Source organism: Podarcis vaucheri (assembly GCF_965113315.1).
Source record: "Podarcis vaucheri genome assembly, chromosome: 1".
Lineage (NCBI taxonomy): Eukaryota > Metazoa > Chordata > Lepidosauria > Squamata > Lacertidae > Podarcis > Podarcis vaucheri.
The window spans coordinates 83,983,109-84,008,878 of NC_138759.1; the positions used below are offsets into that span (position 1 = coordinate 83,983,109).

At 45.9% G+C, this 25,770-nt stretch overlaps 1 protein-coding gene across 5 annotated transcripts; it reads left to right on the forward strand.

Moving 5' to 3' along the window:
• The first annotated feature begins 275 nt into the window (after positions 1-275).
• CABP2 (calcium binding protein 2) lies at positions 276-17,585 on the forward strand. Of its 5 annotated transcripts, none has more exons than XM_082221503.1 (7): positions 6,309-6,411; positions 9,077-9,250; positions 10,828-10,858; positions 11,925-12,059; positions 12,885-12,994; positions 14,201-14,348; positions 16,180-17,585. In XM_082221503.1, exons 2-7 carry the CDS (start codon positions 9,134-9,136, stop codon positions 16,203-16,205), a joined length of 567 nt encoding a protein of 188 aa, XP_082077629.1. In that variant the 5' UTR covers positions 6,309-6,411; positions 9,077-9,133; the 3' UTR covers positions 16,206-17,585. The 5 variants fall into 5 exon arrangements, with proteins under 5 accessions (XP_082077625.1, XP_082077629.1, XP_082077628.1 ...); XM_082221502.1 differs by lacking the exon at positions 6,309-6,411 and adding an exon at positions 6,765-6,912; XM_082221500.1 differs by lacking the exon at positions 6,309-6,411 and adding an exon at positions 8,209-8,672.
• Positions 17,586-25,770: the final 8,185 nt, after the last annotated feature.

The window sequence follows — 25,770 nt, forward strand, 5'->3', positions numbered from 1 at the left end:
TGAGTTTCCTGCTCTAGGGGGGTTGTTTTACCTTGTTTGCAACATTAGTGAAAAGCAGAACCAGGCCGGGTCGTGTGTCTGACCTGATAAGCTCAGATTCCCTCTGCATCCTCCTGCTTCAATCTCGCTCTCCCTGCAGTAATGAGAAGATGACTTGATTAGGTTTGGATGGAGAGTGGGGGAAAGAGCTGTGGCAGGAGCAGGTGCCCCCCCTCCCTCCCTCCCAGGAGGGAGCCCAGGGACCTGGGGAGCACAAGTGTTGATCCCTTAAGCGGATTTGCCCAGGGAAGATCTCTGAGGCGGAGAGCAAAGAGGAAAGGTGCCTCAAGGAGTGAGGAGATAAGGAAGGAGCAGAGGGTCAAGAGGAGGGAAAGAGGAAGGAGCTTCAGGGGGAGGAAGATGCTGGAGGGAGGAATGTAAAACGGGAGCCAGGCAGGTATTGAAAGTGGGGGGCAGGTTACTTGTTACTTCAGAGAAAGATCCCTAGAAATATGGCAGGCAGCTAAGAGAGTCAAGCACCCATGTGAAGGAGCACATGGCTAAGTGTGGCAGCAACACAGAATAGTGCGGCAACCAGCAAGAGACAGCGAAACAGATGCATGGCTCCAGAGAGGAGAGTTTAGGCAGACCCAAGAGTGCAGAAGAGAAGGTATGTGAGGGTAGGAGCCAGAGAGACAGATCAAGGTAGTGTGGAGAGGAGCTAGGCCTTACCAGAGAGACCTCAGAGACTGTCTGCAGGAGGAAGGGATAGAGAAAGGGGCCCAGCTCTTCCCCGGCTCTCAACATGTTCTTTTTTCTCCGGGAGACCCAACGGCAGAGCAGCGAGACACCGGCACTGAGAGCATCCCGGGCTCTTTCGCAAAGCAGTTCTCACCGACGCTCCAAGAGTGCGCGGACCCGCAGGACAGGCAGTCAGGCCCGGGAAGGAGACAAGCGGCTCATGGAGCCAGCCAGATCCAGGAGCACCTCAGAGGCAACCACTGCTGCTGCGGCCCTCTATGGCACCCAACACCACCGACTGGAGGATGGAGCAACCTTGATCAGAACGGTCGATCCCAAAGACCAGCTGTTGCCAGGGGTGACGGGAAGGGCCAGCTCAGCTCACGTGGAAGATGAATGCCCAAGCCTCTGGGCGATGGAGCCCATCCTCACCTCTGTCTTTGGGCAGGTAACTGGGCCAAGGGAGGCAGGGAGGGGACAGAGAGGGCAAATGGTGAGGGGACTGAAAATGGAGGGTTCTGTGAAGCTGAGGTTCCCCAGCAAGTCATGGGCTTTTATCACATCCCAGGAGGATCTCACCTTCTCTTCCTGCAGAAAAAACCCCTAATCCTCTGTGCCCCCCCCATCTCAAACATATGATGGGGGATCAACGCTTTCACCTTAAAACATGGTATGTCCCAGACTGAAGAAAGAGCTAGTGAGAAGGGAGACCTCCAACATCTTGAGTCCCCAAACCGGGACATGCGTCTTTCCGCCCATACTCCCACACAAGTTACTTGACCCATGCAAAATTATGGAGCCCAAAATATATGGGGGCTTTTCGGGGCATTGATCACATGCTGCCCAAAAACTAATCTTTTAGGGTGCCACACAAAATCATGGCCCCGAATAAAGCACTTTTTTAGGACACAAAATTGCACAAGATCACAGCATTCAAAATGCCTGCCATGCTCTTACAGTGAGAAAACAGGATGTGGCTTTTTACCGTAGTTATTGATATGCAAAGTTACAGAGATAAGGTGTGTAAATACTCTCCAAGGAGCTCACTTGCAGTTGACGAGAATACAGGAAATGGCACCATCACATTTCCAGGCCCTGCTGCCTTAACGGAGCCTCATGAGCTGGACTGAGCTGTGTTCTTGGACAACACAGTCCCGAAATGGTGGATTGAGTTGCCCCCATTGACAAGTTGTATAATATAATTACTTTTAAAGTGGCCAGCGCCCTAGTGAGGTGGTGCAGGAGGAAGTGATACTTGGCTTTCGGTGCTGAGCAGAGACTGGGGAGGAGTGTCCAGTGGTGGTGCTGGAGGCAGAGGAAGGCTGGATCAGCACCATCCATTTGTCCAGCTGCTAAGTGGTTGCTGGGCTGTTTGAAGGCTCTTGCACAGTGTACCAATACTGGCAGGTCAGCAACAGTGCCCCAGGTGTTGATTCAGGCTAGTCCTGTCTCTGACACTGCCTCTTGATGTCCTCCCATAAGAATGTGGGGGCCCTTCCCTACTGGATACTCAGGAACATAGCTGTCAAGCGTCCCTTATTTGGAGGGACAGTTCCTTATTCCAGCACCATGTCCCGCTGCTGTCCCTTATTGATGGATGTCCCTTAAATTTCCCGGGTTTCAAAGGAAGCAGCTCCTCTCCCTCCCTCCCTGCCAGCCAGGGAGGAGGGAGGCTCCAACTGTGTTGCTTGGCTGCCTGGCCCGCCCCCCTCTGGCCTCCTCTCACCAGCCTAAGCCCCTGGGAGCCCCTCCCCGCTGAGACTGGCGGGAGCCTCGGGCCCTTCCATTGCCATCCTCCTTGCGGCCACCAAACTGAGCGTCTCTGCCTGGGGCCTCCCCTCTGCCCGCCACCCCTGCTCCTGCTAGGCCGTACTGCGGCTGTGCCGCCGAAGGACCCTGATGAGATGGGCAGCCTGGCATGGCCTATGAATTGCTGAGGAGCCTTGAGAGGAGAGCGAGGGCAACCATAGAGAAAGCAGTTCAGAGAGAGGAGGGAGAGGAGGAGGTGGAGGTGGAGGCACAGGCAGGTGTTCCAAGGGCTACAAGGGAAGGACCGCAAGCGCTTCTCCCATAGATTTCTAGTGGTAGACTAGCATAGATGGTCTGATCTGCGGGTTTACTTCGGGCGCTATTCCACCCCCCCCACCCCACCTGATGGAATTGAGAGCTGCAGATGGAGCACGAGAGAAAAGATACAGAACTGCAGCAGCATCTTCGTAGCTTAGACTTCGTTTTGTGCGAAAAGTGGTTGCTGTTTATAGTTATTTAATTGCAGTGTTTCATCTGCTGGTGTCTTGAGCTGCAACCTCTGGAAATGAAGGGCTAAAAACCAGCATTGTTCTCCAAAATTATCTGGTCTCTTTTAACTTTGTATTTCAGCTGGTTTACTAAAATCCCTTATTTTCAAGGCTGCTGGTCCCTTATTTTCAAATCTGTAAGTTGACAGCTATGTTCCCTACTATGGTGAGATGTATTAATTGGTGCCTGGCTGTGTTTCACTCAGAGTAGACACTCAAGGACTCTTGAGGGGCATGGCCTGGGGAGATGGGGTGTGGTCACATTAAGTCCCAAGGGCCACATAGGCACTGTGAAATTATCACCTTGTATATTTGATGGGACAAAAGAAGAGTGTTAAGAATGTGAATTCAATACAGTTAAAGTGATAGTTTGCAGAAGTTGAAATTTGTTGTTAAAAACCTTGAAATTTGACCTCCGCCTTGGAAATGTGCGTCAGAATACTTGGCAGTCTCTTCACTTACATATAAAAAGTCATAAAACAATCTTCACTAACTTGGTGCTCTCCAGCTATTCTGGACTACAGCTCCCATCAGCCCCAGCCAGTGGTATGACTCATTTATTTTATCCTATAAATCTGCAAATCCTGTTTGACTAGTAAAAAGGCAGGGCAGGAAAAAGTGGTTGTAAATGTTTTGTACAATGACTTGCTTTATCACACCACCATTGCCAACTCTGAAATCTGTAGCCCATGAGCTGTGAAACACTTCAGATGGATCTAGACTTATTTTATATCCTGCAGTTGCTTAAGGAAGTTGCTATCTTTCTTTTAAGGGGGTATGCAGGGGGAGATTTTCAAGAAAAAAAGTACTTAGGTCAATCTCACTTAATCCAGTTTTAACATGAACTGCTAAGATTCAAATACATTTTCACAAATGACATAAGGGTTGTGTTTTCACTTCCCAAATAAGAGTCCTGAAGATCAGAACTAGCCTCTGAACGAAAATTTCCAATTTCCCTTCTGCATGGGGGGGGGGGGAAGCAACATCTGCAAGTAATGCATTAGGGATGAAGAGTTCTTAACGTCACTCATGAAAATGCACTGTGAGTCTATAAATAATACAGTGAATTCTGCTAACTGGTTCACATCTTGTGGCCATCCAGTAAGTCTGACTGACAATTGGTAAGGCATGCTTCCCCTATCCCTATCCCCGCCCCACCCTGCCCCCACCGCACCACCTCGCTCGCCCAATAATGTGGCTGGGTCTCTCAGCATCAGAGCTCAGTGGATGCAGCCACTCCCTGGAACAAAGATTTGAAAATCTCGTTGATTGTCACGGGAGATTATGGCCTCACTGCTCTGAGGGGAGGGGGCAGGATGATGGGCAGCCATCCTTTTCAACCACTTATAGACAGCATCTGAGTGGGGCTTTTGGATGTGAGTCAGGAAGGACAAGGCGGGACTGGCCCTCTCCTTCCTGGGCCACTGTGGAGTTAAAATGCTTTGAAGAAGAGCTGTTTGCTTTCTCCCTGCTCTCTCTGCTTTAGCACCATCTATGATTGAGTTGCATATAATCCTGAGGATTATGGCTGTGGCCCACGCCCTCCCTCCCTCCCTCCACCCCCCTCTGTTCACTTTCCCTTAATATTCTGGATATATTCAACAATAAAAACCCTGAAAATCCCCAAAGCGTCTAAACCTCCCAGGAAGAGAATCACTTGTTACTATAAAAATATATATAACTGCCATCGGCGCCAGCTGCCTCCAGCCCCATACTGTGCTCTGTGGGATGGGGGGGACTTAGCAGCCATGGGCAACTGCACCAAAACACCGGGCAGGCGGCTCTCCAAGGTAGGGGGAGAGGACGGAGGGGAGGGTGCCCCTTGTCATCCTTACATCTTCATGCCTTTGTGTTGGAATCCCTGTGTGTGGCTGGTTCTTTGCATGTCTGTCTGTCTACTTTCCTCGCTTCCCAGAGTGTGTGCATGGATTCCTGTCAGTGGTTGAAGCCCCATGGCTGAGGTCAGTTATCCGAGGGAACATGGCGAGAATGCTAGGCCCCTGTGGTACCACTCCAGATGGGGGGCTGTGGCATCATCTCCGATTCCTACGAAGGCCAGGTTCCAGTGCTCCAGGTTATTAGAATGAAGGCAGATGTGTTCTTCAGAATAGTGTCTGCAGAAGGCTTCAGTGACCCCCTTTTCTCCATCTACTTGGTCACCTTCTCTCTCATCTACTTAGTCCCTCTTAGGCCAGCATCTAGATCCTCTTTGCTTTTCTTGCATCTAAGCAAACAATAACAACCTCAAACTCCTAGATTCCATTCAATGCTTCCTTCTTCTCTTGGTGTATCATACAAGGCCTGTTTGTGGATTGTGTCAATGAAGATTCAACCAGGTGAGCCTCAGTATGCTCCTGATATAATAGAAGTTCTATGGGCATTGGGTGTCACAATGTATGGTATCTCTCATATTCTTGCATGCCATTGTATGGTATGTATTGCCACCAGTGTCTGAGCAGAGAAGGGACATGAGCAGTGGCAGATTTATGGTCTGGGGGACCTTTGGGAGGGCCCCCAGTTCATTCACTTAAATAAATGTGACCACGTCTGAAAATATGAAGGAGCTAAATAATGAGTTAATTCATTACATGGATTATCCTTTTTTTTCCTTTTTCCTTTTGCTATTGTTACAGATCTGGGGTAACAGAGTTTGAGGGTGCAAGGGCATCCATAACTGCTAGAGTTAGTGAATGCTAGAATTCAATAAAGTGTTGTAATTTAGATAATATTTAGCATATTGAAGGAAAGATGCCAGGCCAGTAGAAAAATACAGGCTAAGCTCCTTTTCCAGGCCAGGGGCTCACCTGCGATAGAAGCTATTAAGCATGAGAAAATGTGTTGGCGGCCCATCACAGGAAAATCCTTGGCTCTCTTCCAATGGAGGTTGCCACTGTTACACTGAGTGATGAAGATGATGGAGGTCACAGGAAAATTGTCACCTTTTAAGACTAGGCTTGGAATAGCAGGTAGAAAGGGGACAAGCAGACAGAATGGGAGAAGTTTCTTGGCAAGGGTTTTTTTCTGGGAAGGAGAAGCAGGAAGGAGAGAACTCCATGTGGCGCTGGCTGAAAGATGCTGCACTGAAAGGCCAGGGGTGTAGCGTGGTGCATTTTCCTGGGGTGGGGCACGCTGCTCACACCACCCTCCCCAAGTCAGCCCTGTGCCACTTTGCAAGGCTGAGATCATTCCAGCCTCACAAAACGGCTTGGGGCTGGAGGGCTGCTTTTGCCCTCCATGTCCTGCCCCCCCCGGCACTCACATGCATTCTCTGCCACTGCCAGGAGCCATGACTGGGTGCTACTTTAGACCCAAGCTCACTGTAGCTATGAGAAGGGCAATGAGGGACACTCTTGGGGTATAATGTTTTGCCTCTCCTCTATTGAAGGCTTCAGGTGTAAATATGTGTAAAATGAACCTGCCACTTCCCTCTTCCTCGCAAAAAGGCAGCATTGGTGTGAGGTGTGCAGTGACAGCAGAGCAGGACAGTTGTTGGGGAGCTGCCCTAGTCTGTCCTTGGCATGAGCCCCATGGAGATGCAGTGGTACCTCAGGTTACATACACCTCTGGTTACAAACACTTTGAATTACAGACTCCGCTAACCCAGAAGTAGTACCTCAGGTTAAGAACTTTACCTCAGGATGAGAACAGAAATTGCGTGGCAGCAGCTGGAGATTTCCAACCCAGCAAATGCTAGGAAGCATTTTGCCCCCATTTTTGTATATATCAATATTATTGAATTTAACTGTGTGTGTGTGTGTGTGTGTGTGTGTGTGTGTGTGTGAGAGAGAGAGAGAGAGAGAGAGAGAGAGAGAGAGAGAGAATACCACAGTAATAGCCACATTACCACAGTATAACCACATGAGGGACCCATCAACTATACCATCCAACCATATGGGTGAGGAGAATGTTACTATACATATGGTCCTCTTTTCCAGGGGCTGTGTGTGCAGTCCCCCCTAGTGAATTAGCACTGGCTAGAGGTTCATCTGTATTTAATCAGAGTTAAGGGATATTAGCACTGCAAAGCTACATCAGTTTTATTCAGCTGTCATGACTTATCCCAAATAATGAGTTTAGTGAAATGCTGAGAATTCTGGTAAAGATCTCTGCGTAAAACTGCAGGTCCCTGGGAGTCCTTAGGGAGGGAAAAGGACTATTTAATAAAATGTAAGTCTGTGGCGCAGATGTGTATGGAAAGATAGAGAGGGACTGCCAAGAAACGTAGCAATTGTGCTAGTGCATTTTTCTTGTTGTTAGAGCATCTGTGTCATTGCTTTGTGTGTTAGTGTGAGAGAGAGCAAGAGAGCTAATTGTGGCATCTCTCTCTGTATAGTATGTGGAGACATTTCCCCTAGGAGGACTCAGATTCAGATGATTCACAGGCCATCTCATGGGGGGGGGGGTGGAGCCCTGGGCATTCCCTTCTTCAATGTCCTGGCAGTGGTGGATTTAGGGCAGCACAACTGGTTCCGCCAAGGGGTCCTCTTCCAACCTTCTCAAAGCCTAGTAAGTGCTGGGCTTTGGGAAGGAGGCATGAGAGCTTTGAGAGGGTCCTAGAGCCCTCCCACCTCCTTCTCAAAGCCGAGTTAGCACTTGCCCAGCTGTGGGAAGGAGTCAGGAGGACTCAAGGACCCTGCCAGATCCCTGTGCCTCCTTCCCAGCCTGGCACCTCCCTTACCTGACTTTGGGAAGGTGAAGGGGCTTTGAGGGTGTCAAATCTTGGCCCCATGCCTGTGAATTTCCTGTAGCTTTCCCTTTAAGACTTGCCAACAGCTTTCCTGGGGACAGAGCCAATGGAAGGCAAGTTGTTGTCAACATTCTTAAGCCTTCGGATAATTATTGTTCTTTGTTGCATGCAGGACCAAGTTTCAGCTTATCACCAAGGCACAGATCCTTATGAATCTTTATGGTTTTTACATAGGAGGATGACAAAACCACAAAAAAATCCCGCAACACATATTTGAAAATAGAGATGTTACCTATGATTTGATGGTTGTTTTGGGGGGAACCCTTGTAATAATAATAATAATAATAATAATAATAATAATAATAATAATAATTTATTTATTTATTTATTTATACCCCGCCACCATCTGGGCGGCGTCCAACAGAATATTAAAATACAATAGTCTGTCAAACATTAAAAGCTTCCCTAAACAGGGCTGCCTTCAGATGTCTTCTAAAAGTCTGGTAGTTGTTTTTCTCTTTGACATCTGGTGGGAGGGCATTCTACAGGGCAGGTGCCACTACCGAGAAGGTATTGCCTTGGATCCATAAGGATTGCCCTGGAAGATACTGTATCTGTGATTTTTATGGGGCGGTCAATGAGGATAGAGGGGTTCAATGATTTGGGGATGGTTTTGCAGGAGAGGGGGAACTCACATTGAAATCACACAGTTTTAAGAGGCTTCATTTTGTTGGATCTAATGTGTATTCATTTGAACATGCATTCTTCCACTTCATAGTTGCTCTCTTTCCCTCTTCCAAATTCCTTCCCTTTCTCTGCTACGTTATTGGTTGCTTTACTTTCTGTCCATCTGCTCAGGTGCCAACCTGAACTTTGAAAAGCTCTTTGAACTGAGAGAGGAAGCAAGAGGTAGTGTCGCTCTTTCAACTTCCTCCTTCAGCTTCATGAACTTTTCAGTGAGAAAAATGGTAATTATCCTCACCATCTCATGACAAAGGGGGCAGTGGGCGATGTGGGGGGTAGGGAGCTCAAAGGCTTTGTGGCCACCAGAGGAAGACCTTGAGGGCCCCAGGTTGGGGACCCCAGCATTGTGGAGATGGAGGTCTGCCTAATTGTGGCAATTGCCCAATGAGCAGAGATGCTGAGCCATTGAGACAAATTTAAGGATGAGAAAAGTGGGCTTCTTTTAGGGGGGAACTTGTGTTATTTCTCTAGGATATGTCTTGTTTCCCCCTTTGTTGCTCCCCTTCCCATACTCTCCATTACCAGATACCCTGCTTCCCTAAAGCCTGGGCCTTAAACACCCAGGTCCTGATAGAGGGGGAAGTCGGGGTCTCTAACTGTACTTAGCTAATTGCAAGCTATGCTACAGGAGAATAAGCAGCCCTCCGCTGAGGCTCCTGGCTCCCCTGCCTCTACCAGCAACGACATGGACGAAGGGGCTGACGGCACGCAGTATCCGCCACTGCAGAATTACTCGGTCCTCCATGGCTTGGTGGGGCCAGCCTGCATCTTCTTGCGCCAGAGCATCGCCATCACGCAAATCGTATGTATTGCACATCTACTGCTGCACCATTTAGCTGCCCCTTCTCTCTTTGCATGGACTGCCCTGTTCCTCAAACCTTCAGTATGCCCCTGTGCTGGAACATAGCTTGGGCCTGTTGTTCTTGCTATTTATTAAATTTGTGTACTGCCCTATACGCGTGGATCTCAGGGCAGCTCACAACATAAAATCACAATATAAAAAACAGAAAACACATAATAAAAGCAAAAACAAAGACAACCAATAATTAAATCTTACTCTTTCTTCCCTGCGGAGTAATCTTCACTGAGGAATAAACATGGATAAGGTGGCATAAGAAATCAAACATGTTATATTTTGCTACAGGTATATAAATTGGGAGGTTGATGTGTGCCGCCGCTGTTCAATCCATGGACTTATGGAAGAGAAATCGTTCATGCCATGATCTAAAACCATGCAGATTGTGTTTTGCAGTATATAAACTAATTCCTACATGGAAATAGGCTAGTGAAAGGGTGCCTTCACTGAGTCCATGTTGCGTAGGTTAACAGCCAGGCAATGAGGCAATGTTGGTAATGATCGGCACTTTTGTTTATGGCTTTAAATGGTGCAAAGCTCTTCACATACATTATCTTATTGCAATCCTTACCCTGTAAGGTGGGATAGTATTAAATACCTATATATTAACAGATATGTGGGAAGGAGGGGGGGCAGGCTGTGGTTGACAGCGCGAGCAATTTCCTTAAGGTCTTCTAGTGAGTTCAAGACAAAGGGCTTCCTAAAACATGGTGCATCCATGATTATTTGTGCTCATTACGCTTTTGGGGCAGTCAAGTACATTCCTGCTTTCAATACTGTTTGCACCTGGGAAGGTTTGACTTCCATTCAGTGTACGTCCCATAACATCCTTCTGCAACCACACAACTTTTTTACACCACAAATATCCTGGCTTATTTCTGTCCTGCTTTTGTTGTGCTGTAGCCTTTCTTGACAGTAACAGTGTGAGAGCATTGGAGCAACATTGCAGAACAAACTAAAGCAGAACTGTATAATTAATGCACTTTTATTGTGGCAAGAACATGTTGCAAAATACACCCCATATAGAGCACTCGCCTGAGGGGGCTGTTAATAATCTCTTAGCCACTGAAACGCACCAGCCTTTGGGCTGCATTACACAAACACCAAGCCTAGGGAACTATTACTGGAAGAACAACTCTTGCCCCTATTGCCTTTCTGCAGGGAGCCAGAAGGGCTTTCCTCCAGGGAATTTGTAGCCACAGTATTCTGACACAATATTTGCATGGAATCCAACAGTGATGCAGCATGACTTGGTAGGAAGCCCCTTTAAGCATAGTGGGACTTATTTCGAAGTAAGCACACACAGAATCAGGCCGCACAGAGTAACAGTTTTTTTCTGTTCATAGAGTGGGCAAGGAAGACTTCCTTAACCTGGAACAGCTTCTGACGAAGAGATCAGTAGATTGGATGTGGGCAGGCAAAGCAGATAGATAGATAGATGATAGATAGATAGATAGATAGATAGATGATAGATAGATGATAGATATCTGTTTTATCAACCTCTACTCTCTTTCTTTCCCCAGGACAGAGAGCTGCGACCAGAGGAGATTGAAGGTAAAAAGAAAATTGATGCTCAACATTACCTCTTAAGGTAGGGTTAGCCAACATGGTGCCTTCCAGATATTCCTGGCCTACAACACACATCCCTGATAATTGGCCAATGCTGGCTGGTGCTGATGGGATGTGTAGTCCAAGAACATCTGGAAGCCACTGCGTTGGCTAACCCTGTTTTTGGGTAACCTCATGGATCCTGCCTTGCTCATTAGTCCAACCAACCAGAAGTCTACTGCATCTGCTATGCTTCACTCAGCTTCTTTTGTTTCGCTTAATGCTCTGCCTTGTTGCTTTGTCAACTTTCCTCTGGCTTCCTTATGCTTTGCTCCTATATCTAGTTGTATGAATCCCTTGCTTTGCTTCCCCCCTTCGCCTCTTCTGGGCCCACCACCCCATCTAGAGGACAGCTATCAGATATCCAGTGCAGTTCCTTGACTCTAATTATGGACTCGGCCCTCATACGAAAGTTCTGATTGGACTAGCTTTGAAAATCCCTCTAGTGGCATTCCTCCTCCTCCTCCTCCTCCTGCTGCTGCTGCTGCTGTTGTTAATATGCCACCTATCTGACTGGGTTGTCCCAGTTTCTGGGCAGCTTCCGACAAATTAAAACATCGAACACAGTAGAACATCAAACATTAAAAACTTCCCTATACTGGGCTGCATTCAGATGTCTTCTAAAAGTCAGATAGTTGTTTATGTCCTTGACATCTGGTGGGAGGGCATTCCATAGGGCGGACACAACTGCCGAGAAGGCCCTCTGCCTGGTTCCCTGTAACTTCACTCCTCACAGTGAGGGAACCGCCAGAAGGCCCTCAATGCTGGATCTCAGTATCCAGGCTGGACAATGGGGGTGGAGACGCTCCTTCAGGTATATCGGGCCCATATGTCCCTGGAGCTGAACTCCAAAAGTGAGGAAGGGCTGTTGGTGAAACATAGCAGCTCTTTCATTGTGTAGCAAATCAGGTGCTAACTCCATCACTCCCTTCTCATTTACTTGGTGTTTGCAAGACACAGATGCATTACCTGCTTTCCAGGGGGATTCTTATTGCTTCCCTTCTCTTTCCAGAGCTAAAGGAGGCCTTCCGAGAGTTTGACAAGGACCATGATGGCTACATCAGCTACAAAGACCTGGGGGAATGTATGCGAACCATGGGCTACATGCCCACTGAGATGGAGCTCATTGAATTGTCTCAGCAGATCAGTATGTGCCTAGCATTACTGAGTTAAATACTACAGTATGATGTTTCAGGGGGAAGAAATGGATTTTCACAGTTGCTGGATCAAGTTTGGCATTCAAGCAAAATGACCACACACAGAAAGGGGGAGGGGAGGATGCACACACTTCTTGGATATCTCTCCTTAGAGTAGAGGTAGGGAACCTGCGGCCCTCCAGATGTTGTTGGAGTCCAGATCCCATTAGCTGCAGCAAGATGGCCATTGATCCATGATGCTAGAAGTTATAATCCAGCAATAGTTGGATGGCCATGAGTTCCCCACAGAAATGTCAGAGGGGATGAGGGGGCGGCACTAGACTGTGGCCTAATAATAAATAGTGTTTAAGCATCTGTATAGGGTGTTCAAAGCATTTCACAAGTTATCATCTCAGTAATCCTTACGACCACCCTGTAAGGTAAGAGATGCTTACTGGAGATGCCTGGTTCGATCGATCAGTTACTTTGCATGTATAATAAACTCAGTTTGGCAGGAGCAGCACCTAATTACCAAGTGCAAAATGGTGGTGTGAATCAGCTGATGCAAGGACATGTCAGCAGCTGTGTGGCTTTTCTGAAAGGACTCAAGAGTTTGCATTAATGGGAGCCTATTCACTCTCCTGGTTTGCTGCATAAGCAGATAAATTCCACACAAGAAGTGGTAATGGAGAGGGTAGGGATAGGAACAGCAGCACAAATGGGAAAATTCTTCCATTATGTTGGTTGTGAATTGTCCCAGAGTATAATTATATATACTATAATATCTAACATGGCACTGTCTGGCTCTGGCTGAAACTGTTTTTCTGTATCTATAGCTGGAGGGAAGGTGGACTTTGATGACTTTGTGGAACTGATGGGCCCCAAGATGCTGGCAGAAACGGCAGACATGATTGGGGTGAAAGAACTGCGGGATGCCTTCCGAGAGGTGAGAGTCACATGACTCAACTCAAGGGACCAAAAGAGAGTAGCATCAGACAGTGGCTGGGTGGTATCTTGAGGAATCTTATTTCTCATTCTTCTGTCCTGTCTTCTCGTATAGCAGTTCTCCCAGGCAACACAAAACACAAACGTAGGGTTACTATATTCCCAAAAGTGAAAATCCAGACAAAGTTGGCTTTTTTTGGTCAAAGTTTTTGAGCTTTTTGGAGGTGCTTTTTTTTTGGGGGGGGGGATTTTTACAGCATTTTTCTTTAAAAATTGCCATGGTTGCCATATGTCTGGGTTTCCCTGGACGTGCTGCCAGTTGGGCAAAAGTCGGCCCAGAATGATGCCATTTTGACGGTCTGATTCCGGAAAAACCGGGATGTGTTGCAGCCCTACACAAACAGTTCTCGTCAGTGCCACTTAAAGCACTTCACTCTTGCTGTTGGTGTACATGTGTGGATGTCAGTGGCAATCATGAAGGAAAGTGGATTGACACTGTCACTTCAGCCTTCCTGAAGTTTTCCTGCCACCTGCAAACAGTGCACCCATCCACCCATCATTCTGTGATTTGGACTCCTCCAGAAGATGGGGTTGTTCAGCATTCATCCTGATTTGCTTGCACAAAGTTTAAGCCATGGTTAGACTAGTCTTTATGGAGCATTTGTTTAGATTTCATGGAATCTGAGTAGACAGGGGCCCCAAGGGTCATCTAGTACAACCTCCTGCCATACAGGAATCTCAACCAGATCATACATGACAGATGGCCATCCAAACTCTGCTTAAAAACCTCCAAGGAAGGAGAGTCCACCACCTCTCATGGGAGTCTGTTCCACTGTCCAACAGCTATTACCGTCAGAAAGTTCTTCCTGATGTTTAGTCGGAATCTCCTTCCTTGTTGTTTGTTAACAGGGTAATTATATAAGAATCAACCTTCATCCTGATTTTCTTACAGGGTGTTTACATGTCTTCCCAGTAAGCATTCATTCATCCCACACTTTTTAATGTGTTTTTCTACTACTTTCCAAACTGCAAAAAGTCGTCTTCTTTTTATAAAAAAAGTGGTTTTGTCGTTCCAAGAGAACAATACGCTTCCATCTACTTCAGTTGTGCTCAGGGAGGTGAGCACAAGAGACTGGAGAATTGTGTGGATATGGTAGATGGTTAAACAAGGTGCTGGAATCAGGGTTGTTTATTTGTTTCCTTCCAGTTTGACACAAATGGCGATGGACAGATCAGCATAGCTGAGCTAAGGGAAGCCATGCGCAAACTCTTGGGACAGCAGCTGAACTACCGTGAGGTGGATGAGATACTCAAAGATGTTGATCTGAATGGGGATGGCCTTGTGGACTTTGAAGGTATCAGGAAAGCCCTTCCTTTGAGGGATGATGATGATTTGCTTTTTCTAACTGGGAAAGAAGTGAGGATTTAGGCTGGGAGGGGGATCTCATCCTGATTTTGAAAATGAATGCAGGATGTAGAGTAGAGGTGGGTAACAATTTTGGCTCTTTGGGCCAAATCCTTATCTGACTGCCCCCCATAGGCCAACTTTGAATGATGGATGGGACAACTCGCCTGTTGAATCACAGGATGCCATTATGACATCAAATGATTTGACAGGTGGGTTTTCCTCCCGACCTGCTAAAATCCAGTGAACAGTATCCCCAAATGCCCAACAGGTTGCTGAATGTTGGAAACACTATTCTTGCCACTTTGAGAAGCCCCAGGCATAGGGCTTTGTGAGTCATGCCAAACCAATTTGAAGTCTGGCTTTTACAGGTATTGATGGTGTGAGCAAGTTGCCTGCAGGGAACTCGTATACAGCTACCTCAGCAGGCTATGACTTTGCCACCCATCAGCTGGTGCTTGGAGCTTGCTTTCCCTCGCCCATGTACTATTGCAGCCTTCTTGAAGTCTTACAGTGCACTGGCAGCCACATCTCTACCTGCCCCACACCTGATGTCACTGTGGGACAGGTGGGCATGATTTGGGCAAAAACAGCCTTATGGGCCACATTTGAACCCCTGGGTTGGGCCCAATTTTGGCCCCTGTTCCAGAAATTCCATACCTGCTATAGATCCTTGATGCAGGAAAGAAAAGGAAGAAAGTCAAGACTGGATTTAGGAGGAGTCACTTCTAATTTTGAGGGGACAGTTGGGAATCGGATCATAAAGGTAACATTTGGAAGCCAGGGTTCCTAGGTTTTATTTTAAACCAGAGGCTTGTTAATATGCTAATATATTCCACGCTCTGTATGCAGTTCCTTTCAGTTGAAGTTGTACAACTGAATGACAGAATCAGGTTTTGCCTGTACAGTGATGGTGTCTTCTAGTGACAGCACTCTTCCTTTCCCCATGCCCTTATGGGAGAAAGTTAATATGTTTATTATTCAGGGACATCACTACAGCAGAGTCCAAATCAATTTGCACTCTGTGAAGCAAGGAAAGGGTTGAGCAGGTTTTGCCCTTCCTCAACAGTGTTGCTTCTCACCGCTGATTTACATTTTTTAATGTTTTACTGAAATATTTCTGTAAGTAACAAAAGTACATTCAGTGCCTCTCTTTTTAAATTATAGCATCCTTCATACCAATCAATTACAGTTGGTCTGAGACTTTTTTTGTTGTAGACAATGTGGGGTTGGGGGTGGGGAGAGAGGAGAGGGGAGAAAGTAGAGAAAGAGAAAGTTAGGAGGGGGAAGTAGGGGAGATGAGAGTCATTAAACTTTCATTCTTTGCAAAATATTGTTCTGTTAAGCTCAATGGGAATTTAGTGAGCCTCAATCTGCATAGCCCTGTCCTGGATTGTATTTCACGGTCATACTAGAGCAGCCTCCCCCAACTACACTTCAGATGTTTTGCACTACATCTCTCATCATCCCTGACCATTGGCCATTGGCCATGCTGGGGCTGATGGGAATTGTAGTTCAAAACATCTGGAAGGCACCAGGTTGGGGAAGGATGCTCTAAAATGTGACGGAATGTTAGAAGAGTGGGATGGGATATATGGAACTGAGCTGGATGGATGGACAGAGAGACAGACAGACAGACAGACAGACAGACAGACAGAGAGATGGTGGTTCCCATACGTTCTCTGGTTATCTATAAAAGAAGTCCCTCTTCTGGGCCAGCAGCAGATGGAAAATGCTTTTCTCTCCCCTCCTGATGACATATTTGGGTCCCCTTCCTGCAGAGTTTGTACGGATGATGTCTCGCTGAGAGCAGCCAGCAGCAGCCCAAGGCTGAAGTGCCTTACGGAGAGGAGAGACTTCAAGCTGCCATATATCCTGATCTAACCATCAGGAGCAGTGGCAGCATGCGAGAACTTCCTACACATCCTGTGTACCCTGCTTGGAGCCAAACAGCCACTCCTAAAGTCCAGAGACTTGCATCAGCTTCAGCACCTTCAGTGACATCCTTGACTAGATCTCAAGACTAATACCCCATCTACTGTTTTAGAGACAGCCAAGACCGCAAGCTCTCAGGCTCTGGATGTCATTGTACCTTGCCTTTACTCTGTTCTCTGTAACACTGACCTTTCACCCCAAGCATACCTTAAGAAGGAACAATCAACCAACAAATCTCCCTTAAATATTCTGCATGCAATGGTGTGACAATATTTGAAACGCTTCACCGTCCTATTCCAAGAGGGGCTGCTTTTCTTTCCTTTTTCCCTCTCTAAATGGTGTTTGTTTTTAAAAGTACATTGTTCTCTACTGTGGCATGCTCACCCCCATCTCTGACGTCCTTTCTAAGTACAGTGGAATAATGGCAAGGAGTTGGCTTGTGGTCCCAAACAGAACAGGGATTGTTCTGGAAACTGGATGGGCTGGCGCTCACTGCCTGCTATTAAGCCAACCTTTGTGACTTAATGGGATCTATGGTGCATGAATGTTCATTAGGTTTACTGGAAGTGGCAGCTGTGTGATCCAGACGTGTTCAGCCCTCAAAAGATCTGGGAATCTGATATGCAAAACCTTTGCCTCCCAAAACCCAGGGACTGCTTCTGTCTCGACAAACGACAAGCTGCTTTATAGATTGCCCTTCAGCTATCTGACTATGGCATATTCAGTGACCATATTTCCATCCATATTTGGGCCTGGAATCCCCATCTACTTGTGATTTTCAAACTGTGTTCTGGAGAACCCCTGGGGTTCCTTAGAAGCTTAACAGAGGCTACTCAATGAGAATGTCAGGACGGATTTTCCAGCTTGCCCATTACTACCAACTGTCTTCTGAACTATGCAGCCTCAGGGGAGAGTTGGGTGAGCTCTAAGTGAACACCTGAGAATCCTTTGCCAAAATAAGAAGATTCAGTAGCAGACAAAGTTGATGTGGGCAGAGTTGTCTGAAGTTAGAAATCCCAGTGCTCTATTGCTGGAAACATATTTTCACTTTCCTATTGAAAATCAAACTGTTCGTTTTCTGTCAATTCAAATTCTTGTTTCAGATGAAAAGACCAGTGCATTGGAGGGAAGATGATGGCCTCAAACCTACATTTCCCTCTGTTGTGAATGTGACTCATATGTAATACCATACATTTAGCTGTATCCAAACACTTACTCAAGCAAGCTCAATAAATCCAGATTTGTGCATTTGGTTCATGCATATTATCCCTATTTTTTGTAGCTTCCTGGTAGACACAAAGATTAATCTTAGCTATGATCATACAAATACCTACTGATTTTGTCTATTTTATCTATGTTAGGGCTGTCACCAGAGTAAAGAAATCTTATCATTGTTTTCTGTGTCACAGTTGGCATTGTCTTACAGATATTCTGTCCTGTGTGAGGAAGAACAAGGAATGCCTGAAAGAAGTGCCTCCTGCTAGTGATTAGCAGAATGGATTCAACTAAGTTGATGTGCACACAGAATGAGGACCACTCGTGCAATGGGACCTTCCCTCCTCTCCTCCCCAGTCTGCTCTGGAGTGTTGGGGGAACCCACAGAACAGGATTAGGGAGCGTGCAGGGGGAGAAGAGGGGGGAAAGACTCATTGCACAAGCAGACCTAGCTCCACACATGTACACCCTACTTAGTGCCATGTTGAATTCCACCCTATATATGTATTTAAAATGGGGGTGGGGTGGGGGTGGTGACCTGTTGCTGGACTCCTATTCCATGCAGCCCTAGTGGTCAGAGATTATGAGAGCTATAGTCCAGCAACATCTGAAAGACCACAGACTCCCTACCCTTGGTGAAATGCTTCTTTAAAATCCGCTGTTTGATTAATTAGGGACACATTTTAAATAATTTTAAAACCTTTTTATTTAGTATCTTATTGACCAATTAACTAAACAGCCTAGAAAGAAAGATATTGTCTCCCAATTGTTAAATTCTACAAATGGGAAATCGTGTTCAAATGTACCTGGGAGGCACATCTCTAATCTGGAAGATCTGCGTGAAGTCCCATATGTCTGGTGTGAAAAGTGGCTACACCGTGGTGAAGGAAATGCGTGTTGCACTTGCTTAGAGCAGTGTTTCCCAACCGGTGTTCCGCGGCACACTACTGTGCCGTGAGACATTGGCTGGTGTGCCGTGGGAGGGAGGCGGGCGAGTCGGGCGGTGAGAGGCGGCGGCGGCGAGGATCCGCGTCGAGCCGGGGGCGGCTCCGCGGTGGTGGTGCCGAGCGGCGGGGCAGCGCGTGCAAAAGGGAGGAGCGCGAGACAGCGGAGGAGGAGGAGGCCGGCATGTCCGGGCAGCAGCAGCAACAACAGCAGCAGCAACTCCCGGCGACGGCTCCTCAAGCCCCGCCGCCGCCCCCTCCTCCGCCCGCTATCGCCGCCACCACCACAACAGCCGCCGCCGCCTCAGTTGCCGCCGTCCCTCAGTCCCTCGCTCTGCTGCCTCCTCCCACCCCCAAAGCTTGGAGGTTCCCCGGCAAGGGGGAGGGAAAAAACTTTCACTTTCGTGCGTCCCTCCCGGCGTGACGCTGCGCGCTGACGTCACGGGGCTGTAATGGTGGTGTGCCGCGAGATTTTTTCCTTAAACAGGTGTGCCGTTGCCCAAAAAAGGTTGGGAAACACTGGCTTAGAGCCACTCTTAGTTCATTGACCATGTTCTAGGACAGAGCCCTGGTAATCCCTGGCTCCTTCAGTTTTGGGTGTCATTAATGAGATGTACCCCCAAGTATGCAGGTGTAGGATTGCAGCTTAATTCATTCTGCTGAATTACTTTTATGTTACTGTTGATTAAAAAAAAATGCTTGCAGTGAAATCCGGCAGTTTAGAACCAATATTGAGAAGGAACATTTGTCTATAAAGACTGTGCTTTCAAAAAGTATTGAGACCTCTTTTCCCAAAGGCATTTCTTTACTGTTCTTGAAAATATGTCACATATTAGTATTGCTAGCATTTTCCTATCCCAAGATCCTGCTACTGCTACCATTTGTGGAGGCAGTGGCACACCTGCAGTTTGGGGGCCCTGAAGCTACAACTGTTACGGGGGGGGGGGCCCTTCACAACTAGCAACGAGGTCTGGCTAACCAGTGTTATCTTCTTCAGTGGGGTTGTTTACAATGCCCTTTACAACCTCTGTGCTACTGACTCTCAAACTTTGGGATTGTTGAATTGACAACTGGGTAAGTGTCACAGGTAGGTGGGGATGGCTGGAGGTTAGAAGGCGTTGTAGGGGGATGGCTGGGAGTGGAAGGAGCTGTTGGGAGCTGAAGGGTTTGGGTGAGCTGTAAAGTGGGGGTTGGCAAGATGGGGGTGTAAGAGGGTTGGCAGGCGACATGAGCAGAGACAGCAGACCTTAGTAAACAAATAAGATTTCAAAAAGCTGCATGGAACATTTACTGAGCCAACAAGGTGTTGAGAATCCAAACTGTGTTTCAGGGCATGCATCCTTTCTTCAGGGGAATGCATTACATAACCAATGAAGCTGCAGGCAAGAAACGTGCAGTTGGTCAAAATAGTCCATCATCCTGACCTCATCCTGACACATGGTTAGTTTTTACTGAATCCTCTCCAAATGTTGCCAGCACCTCACAATTGGCTCAGGGCTAACATCCATTGTTCACAGAGCTCCTCCGATAGTTTTCTCTATAAAAAACAAAAATCCTGCTCTGGTACAAGCTATCAAGCCCCACCAATTCAAAGCTGTGTAGATTTAGTAGAGGCTGCTTAACCTTTCCCTTCCTCTACGCTAGAGTGAATAGTTTTTCATTATCGCTGCGGAACACAAATAAATCATCTTAATCCTTTCTAAATACAGCTCAAATACATTCCTGGAATATTGGCCTTTTTGCTTGCTTGTTGCATCACAACTGTCCCATTTTGGCATTCCTTGTTTAATCCCAACATTTCTTCTCCATTATGCTTAACCAAGTGGAAAGGTCCACTGAAAGGTTTAATTCTAACTAGTCAGGAGCAGAGTGCACAGGACCGAATGTTTCATAACAAAATCTCTTTATGACCTCAAACAGCACCACAATTTTACAACATCGCTCTCCTTTGTTACACATAGAGAAGCACTTTAGCACATAAAATAAAATCAAGGTCTGAGGGAAATAATGGCTATTAATTGTTGCCATAAACTGAAATGTGTGGTAGTTTTCAGCAAATGATTAGTACCCCTTTACAGGCCTCTTTAAAGTTGATAGTCTGCTATGTACATTAAAAGCTTTGAAAATGCAGATATAAAGGAAATGAATTTTAGGCTATTCCTATGCTAGCACTTGGGCTCCTTTAAAACTGAAGTAAGTTCCTGAGTCTTGAATCTGTTGGTATATTGGGCAGATATGGGTGGAAGGTAAGAGATGGGAGAAAATCCCAAACTGGATTGACAATTCCAAACTAATTCCTCCGTGGGACTACTGGGACTCCAGACATCCTTCCATGTAGTCCTTTGCTATGAAGATCCTGGTGTTAGGATTCTTGCTCCGTGTTTACAGTCATGAGATTGTTGTCTATCACATGACGGTGTATGTTTTCATTCCACAGTTTGAGAAGTGACGGAGACAGGATGTTTATGTTACTGTGTTCCATGAAGTGGGACTATTGTCCTTTGCTCTTTCTCTCTTTGCTGTCTGATGAGAAAGAGGAAGGAGCTAAGTCAGAATGCTCCGAATGTATTACATGTAAATAAAACTAGATTAGCCAAAATGCTGATCTATTGAGTCTGTTACGTGAACTGCAAATACTCTGCAGGATCATAAGTGTGCTGATGCTTCTTGGTATCAGTCGCTCTGATGTTCGGGCTGAAGAAAGCTTTTGAAGCTCCCGACTGACGACGGATTTAGATGAAGAGAGGCCCTAGGCTACTCCACTTGTGAAAATGGAAGAGTGTTATAAACAAAATTGAGTGAAGCCAAGGATGATGACGGATATTTAAAATTCTACAATCCACAATTTATCCTCTAAAGGACATAAGATATTATTGTTAAATACCATGGTGATTTTAAAAAATGCATAAAATTAACACTGAAAAACTTTTACAATAACTGAATTTTGTAAACCTTTTGTGGCCTGGGTAGGCCTGGAACTAGTTCCCATGTCTTGTTTCTCTCTAAGGAATCAAGTTCAGCCTTCATGGCATTTAGCCATGGCTCAGCATCCTCTGAGGTTAAGCTTAGGACCTCTTGGAAGTTTGAAGGTTCCCAAACCTTCTCTGAGTTACTAACAACAGCTGTATCTGCTATGACTGTTTTAGCAAACTCTTCAGCATACCTTTTGGGTAGTTTACCCTTTGTGGCCCTTTCAGATCTGAGTACTATACACAAGCCTTCCATGCTAGGCTTCTCCTCTTTAGAAGAAGGGCAGGCCGGGTCATTCTCTTATATACTTGCTGGGATTGACAAGGCATCTGACCCTCACCTGAATCTCATAGCTCTCCTGTAGCTGCCTCCGATTACTTGTCATTTAACTCTTGGGGGAAATAATTAGCATCACACGTCATGTGCATGGAAGTTGCCTAACCAATTAACCAACTAGAAGGATTACTGTCAATAGCACCAGTTTTCCTATAACTTGATATTGCTGGATAGTTTTGGTGAACTGTAAAAGCATTTTCAGTTTGCTTTATGTTGCCACCCTGGAACTTTTCTTTATTAGTGCCACTTTGTTTTGTACGATTCCTTGCAAATGAAGGAAAACAACTTTTCTGCTTGTATATGTTGATAATATAATTTTGGTTACTGACCTCGGGGTTTGGGGAAGAAGAAGTGACAAAACTGATTTCCAATAAGTGCCCCCCCTTTATTTCCATAACAGGTCCTTGAGTCTGTACTCGAATGGTGACACCAGGGACCTAGAAGGTGCAGGGCTTGCCAGTCAACCCCTGTACAGTCTCATCACGGCTGACCTTAAGGCAATTGGAGCAATTGGGCCAAATTGGGCCCTGCGGGCCACTCCTAAGGGAGCCCCTGCACCAGGGCAATCTAGATGGATTTTATTTATATCTATAAGATTTTGCAGACTTTGGATGTGAACTGGAGCCCTACAAAATAATAATAATAATAATAATAATAATAATAATAATAATAATAATAATAATAATACAAAAAAATTCAAGTTGCACCCCACTGCTTCATATTGGGCCCCACTGGCTAGCCCTGAGTCTAATAGTTGCCGGGCCTGAGTTGCCCTGCCCTTGCATGAAGTCTTGGGTTTGCAATTTTGGGTGGGGGAGACTGCCAGCTGGGGAGTGGGAGGGCTGGCAAGGCCCTAGGCTTCAGCCTTTGCCTATACATAAATCCGACACTGGAGAGAACATGCCAGTTGGGCATGTGTCTCTACCAAGGTCTTACACAAGAGTAGGACGATCCTAACACCTGAATGGTGTTCAATATTAGAGATCTACTTGAAATTAATATACATGACTAATATAGGTTCATTAATTTCTGTGGGTTTACTCTGAGCATAACTTAATTGCATGCAACTCATTGCATTATTTTGTTTCTGGAAAATGCGACTGCCCTCAGACCAGTGTATCCGTTACAATATTGTGTTGTATGAAATGTGGTTGTACAAGTGTCACAGGACAGAGGAAACCATTATATCCTCCTCATTTGCTTGAGACAAATGGAAGAAGCATTACTGTATCACTTGGGCTTGTTGTGTATCACACGAGTCCATCATTTCCTTTATGCTTTTCACACCTATATGCAACTGCTGAAAAAGATTAGCAGTTTGGAGGATTGTGTAGTAACATCCAGTTATATTTGTTTATGTTTGCATCAGATCCAGGGGCTGCAGTTCAGTCCTTGAATGACTCCTGGAGTGCAGTTGTGGGCTAGATGAGGATTAATGAGTTGAAGTTTAATCCAGACAAGATAGAGATGAGAGTGGTAGGTCAACCTAGCATGAATAAGGCAAGGGTGAGTAACCTTTCCGGCCTGAGAGCTGCACTGAGGATTGGCCAACATTTTTAGGGACACATGCCAGTGTGCACACCTTCTGTTCAAATGTACCAATCCACACACACATCTACTCACACCGTACATGTGCACACACACTCACACTCATTAGAGGCTTCTCCATACAGCCCGTTTATTGAGCATCTTGATTTGCTTGCACAAAGATAGATTATGTCTGGGCTTTCCTGAGCATTTGTTCTTATTTGTTTGCACCGTGATGGAGGGTTCATTCTCATTTGTTTGCAGGGTCTTTATATGTTCCCTTTAATCAGTCATTCTGCCCCCCCCCCTTTTAGTGCCTTTCCCCAATCACTTTCCTAACCCCAAAAAGTCTGTTTTGTTTTTAAAGCTGATTTGTTGCACTATGATGACAGAGCACTTTAATTCACTTAAATCACGCAAAGCTATATTTCCAGTATGTGACTGAATCCCTTCCACAAAACAGCCTCACTCACTCAGAGACTGGGCGGTGGTGGCAGGAAGCAAGCAGATTCACACATCAGTATATTCTGCAACATGCTTTTGACAAAATGCCCCCACCCAGACATCCTTTTTATTATGCATTCATGATGCTATTGGGGTAGTCATATGTGATCCCACTTTGTTGTTCATTTCCAACTACCACATAAGCCTGTAACTTCCTGCTGAAATCCCTTAACTTTTTATTTCACAAACAATCCAGTTTTTGTTGTGCTATACTGTCCCCGTAAAGCAAAAATGTGGCTCCATCGGGGAAGCAACACAGAATAAATCCACCACTAATGCACTTTAATTGTGCCCAGAACATTTTGCAAAATACACCTATAATACATATAATATCGGTCTAGATGGACCAGCCCAACAGGCATGACAGGTACCAGCAAACCATTTGAATGTATGGATTGAATTACCTGTTAGCCTTGTTTGCCGTCTGATCCCTAATATAAACACAGTGGTACCTCTAGTTACAAACTTAATTCGTTCTGGAGGTCTGTTTTTAACCTGAAACTGTACTTAACTAGAGGCGTGCTTTTGCTAATGGGGCCTCTTGCTGCCGCTGCACTGCCGGCACACAATTTCTGTTCTCATCTTGGGGCAAAGTTCTCAACTCAAGGTAACTCTTCCAGGTTAGCGGAGTTTGTAACCTGAAGTGTTTGTAACCTGAGGTGGTTGTGTAATGTTTAAAATAGATTGCTTTCATTTGCATTTTGTCAACCTACATTATATGCAATGCTGCATTTGTCCCACAGGTGGTGCTAGTGCAACATCCCTTGATTTTGTGCATCTGACAGGGTCAGGTTGCTTTTGCCAGTAATCTGAAAGACTGATACTGTATATATACTGTAATTCTTTGAACCGATTTCAAAAGAACGTGGAATCTGAACCTTTGAATCTGCCCCACCCACCATACAAAGAATAACTAATTTGGAGATGATATATTGCTTAATTAAAACCACTCATGAATAGACATATGCGAGAGCTCAAATTACCAGCACATGGCAACTTGTGTTGAGTACAGCCATATTCCCCTCCCACCCATCCAGAGTCATAAGTATTGTGGATCATAATCACTACATTTTTTTCCCCTAAGATCAGTTTTGGTTGGCTTGTTTACATCCAGCCAGATACCACAGCTGAGTATCCTCTAAGACTGCAGGTCTTGCACTGGGAAAAAGGAGAGATAAATCAGCTTCTGGATTATATCCCTTCCACTGTAGTTTGTAACTTCAAACACAATGAGCAGTGGAGGTAGCTTAGAGGTCAGTTTAGAGGTTTCACAGTGGCTTGCAGAGGGACTCCACAGGAAGGGTCCAGGACATGGAGAACTCCCTTCTTCGATGGAACTCCCTTCTTTGATGGAATGAACCTACTAAACAACAGGCCCACGAGGTACCACTGTCATGTCACTAATGCATCATAATCAAGTGCCAAAGGTCAGAGGAAAATCCAACTAAGTGGGCCAATGTGTATGCTGTAGTTTTTATATTTCTTTTATTCAAATAAATATTTGTAGGAGTCTAATCCCCTTCCAAAATAACATTGCCCACTTGTCTCCATGGCCACTCTTTAGTCATGCAGATGGGGGTTCTTACAGGCCCTACTAGTGCCATTATCTTAACCAAGACACTGGATTGCCCCCTTCAGTGATTCCCTTCTACTACAAACTCTAATCTTGCAGATACAACGACGCAAGTTTGGTTGGAACCCACTGGCATAAACCAAACCAGCAGAATTTGGCAGCTTGCCTGCTAGCACTCAACTATGTATTTCAGCAGTGCTGAAAGAACTAAACTGGCTGCCAGTCGTTATTGTTGACATACACGGCCCCCAACTACTCAGGGCCTGCCTGAGCACCAGCTGATCTGCCATCCTAGTTACACCCGTCTGAACCTTAAGATTTTCAGAGCAGGCCCCTTTTAATGATTGCTCAGGAGCCGGCCTTCTCTC

What these genes read in the sequence shown, in the direction of transcription:
- CABP2 (XM_082221499.1), top strand. Translation starts at nt 785, where the DNA reads ATGTTCTTTTTTCTCCGGGAGACCCAACGGCAGAGCAGCGAGACACCG. An exon ending in TCACCTCTGTCTTTGGGCAG is followed by an intron (nt 1,169 to 10,827) that starts GTAACTGGGCCA and finishes TTCTTTCCCCAG; the next exon opens with GACAGAGAGCTGCGACCAGA. An exon ending in TGGCCTTGTGGACTTTGAAG is followed by an intron (nt 14,349 to 16,179) that starts GTATCAGGAAAG and finishes CCCTTCCTGCAG; the next exon opens with AGTTTGTACGGATGATGTCT.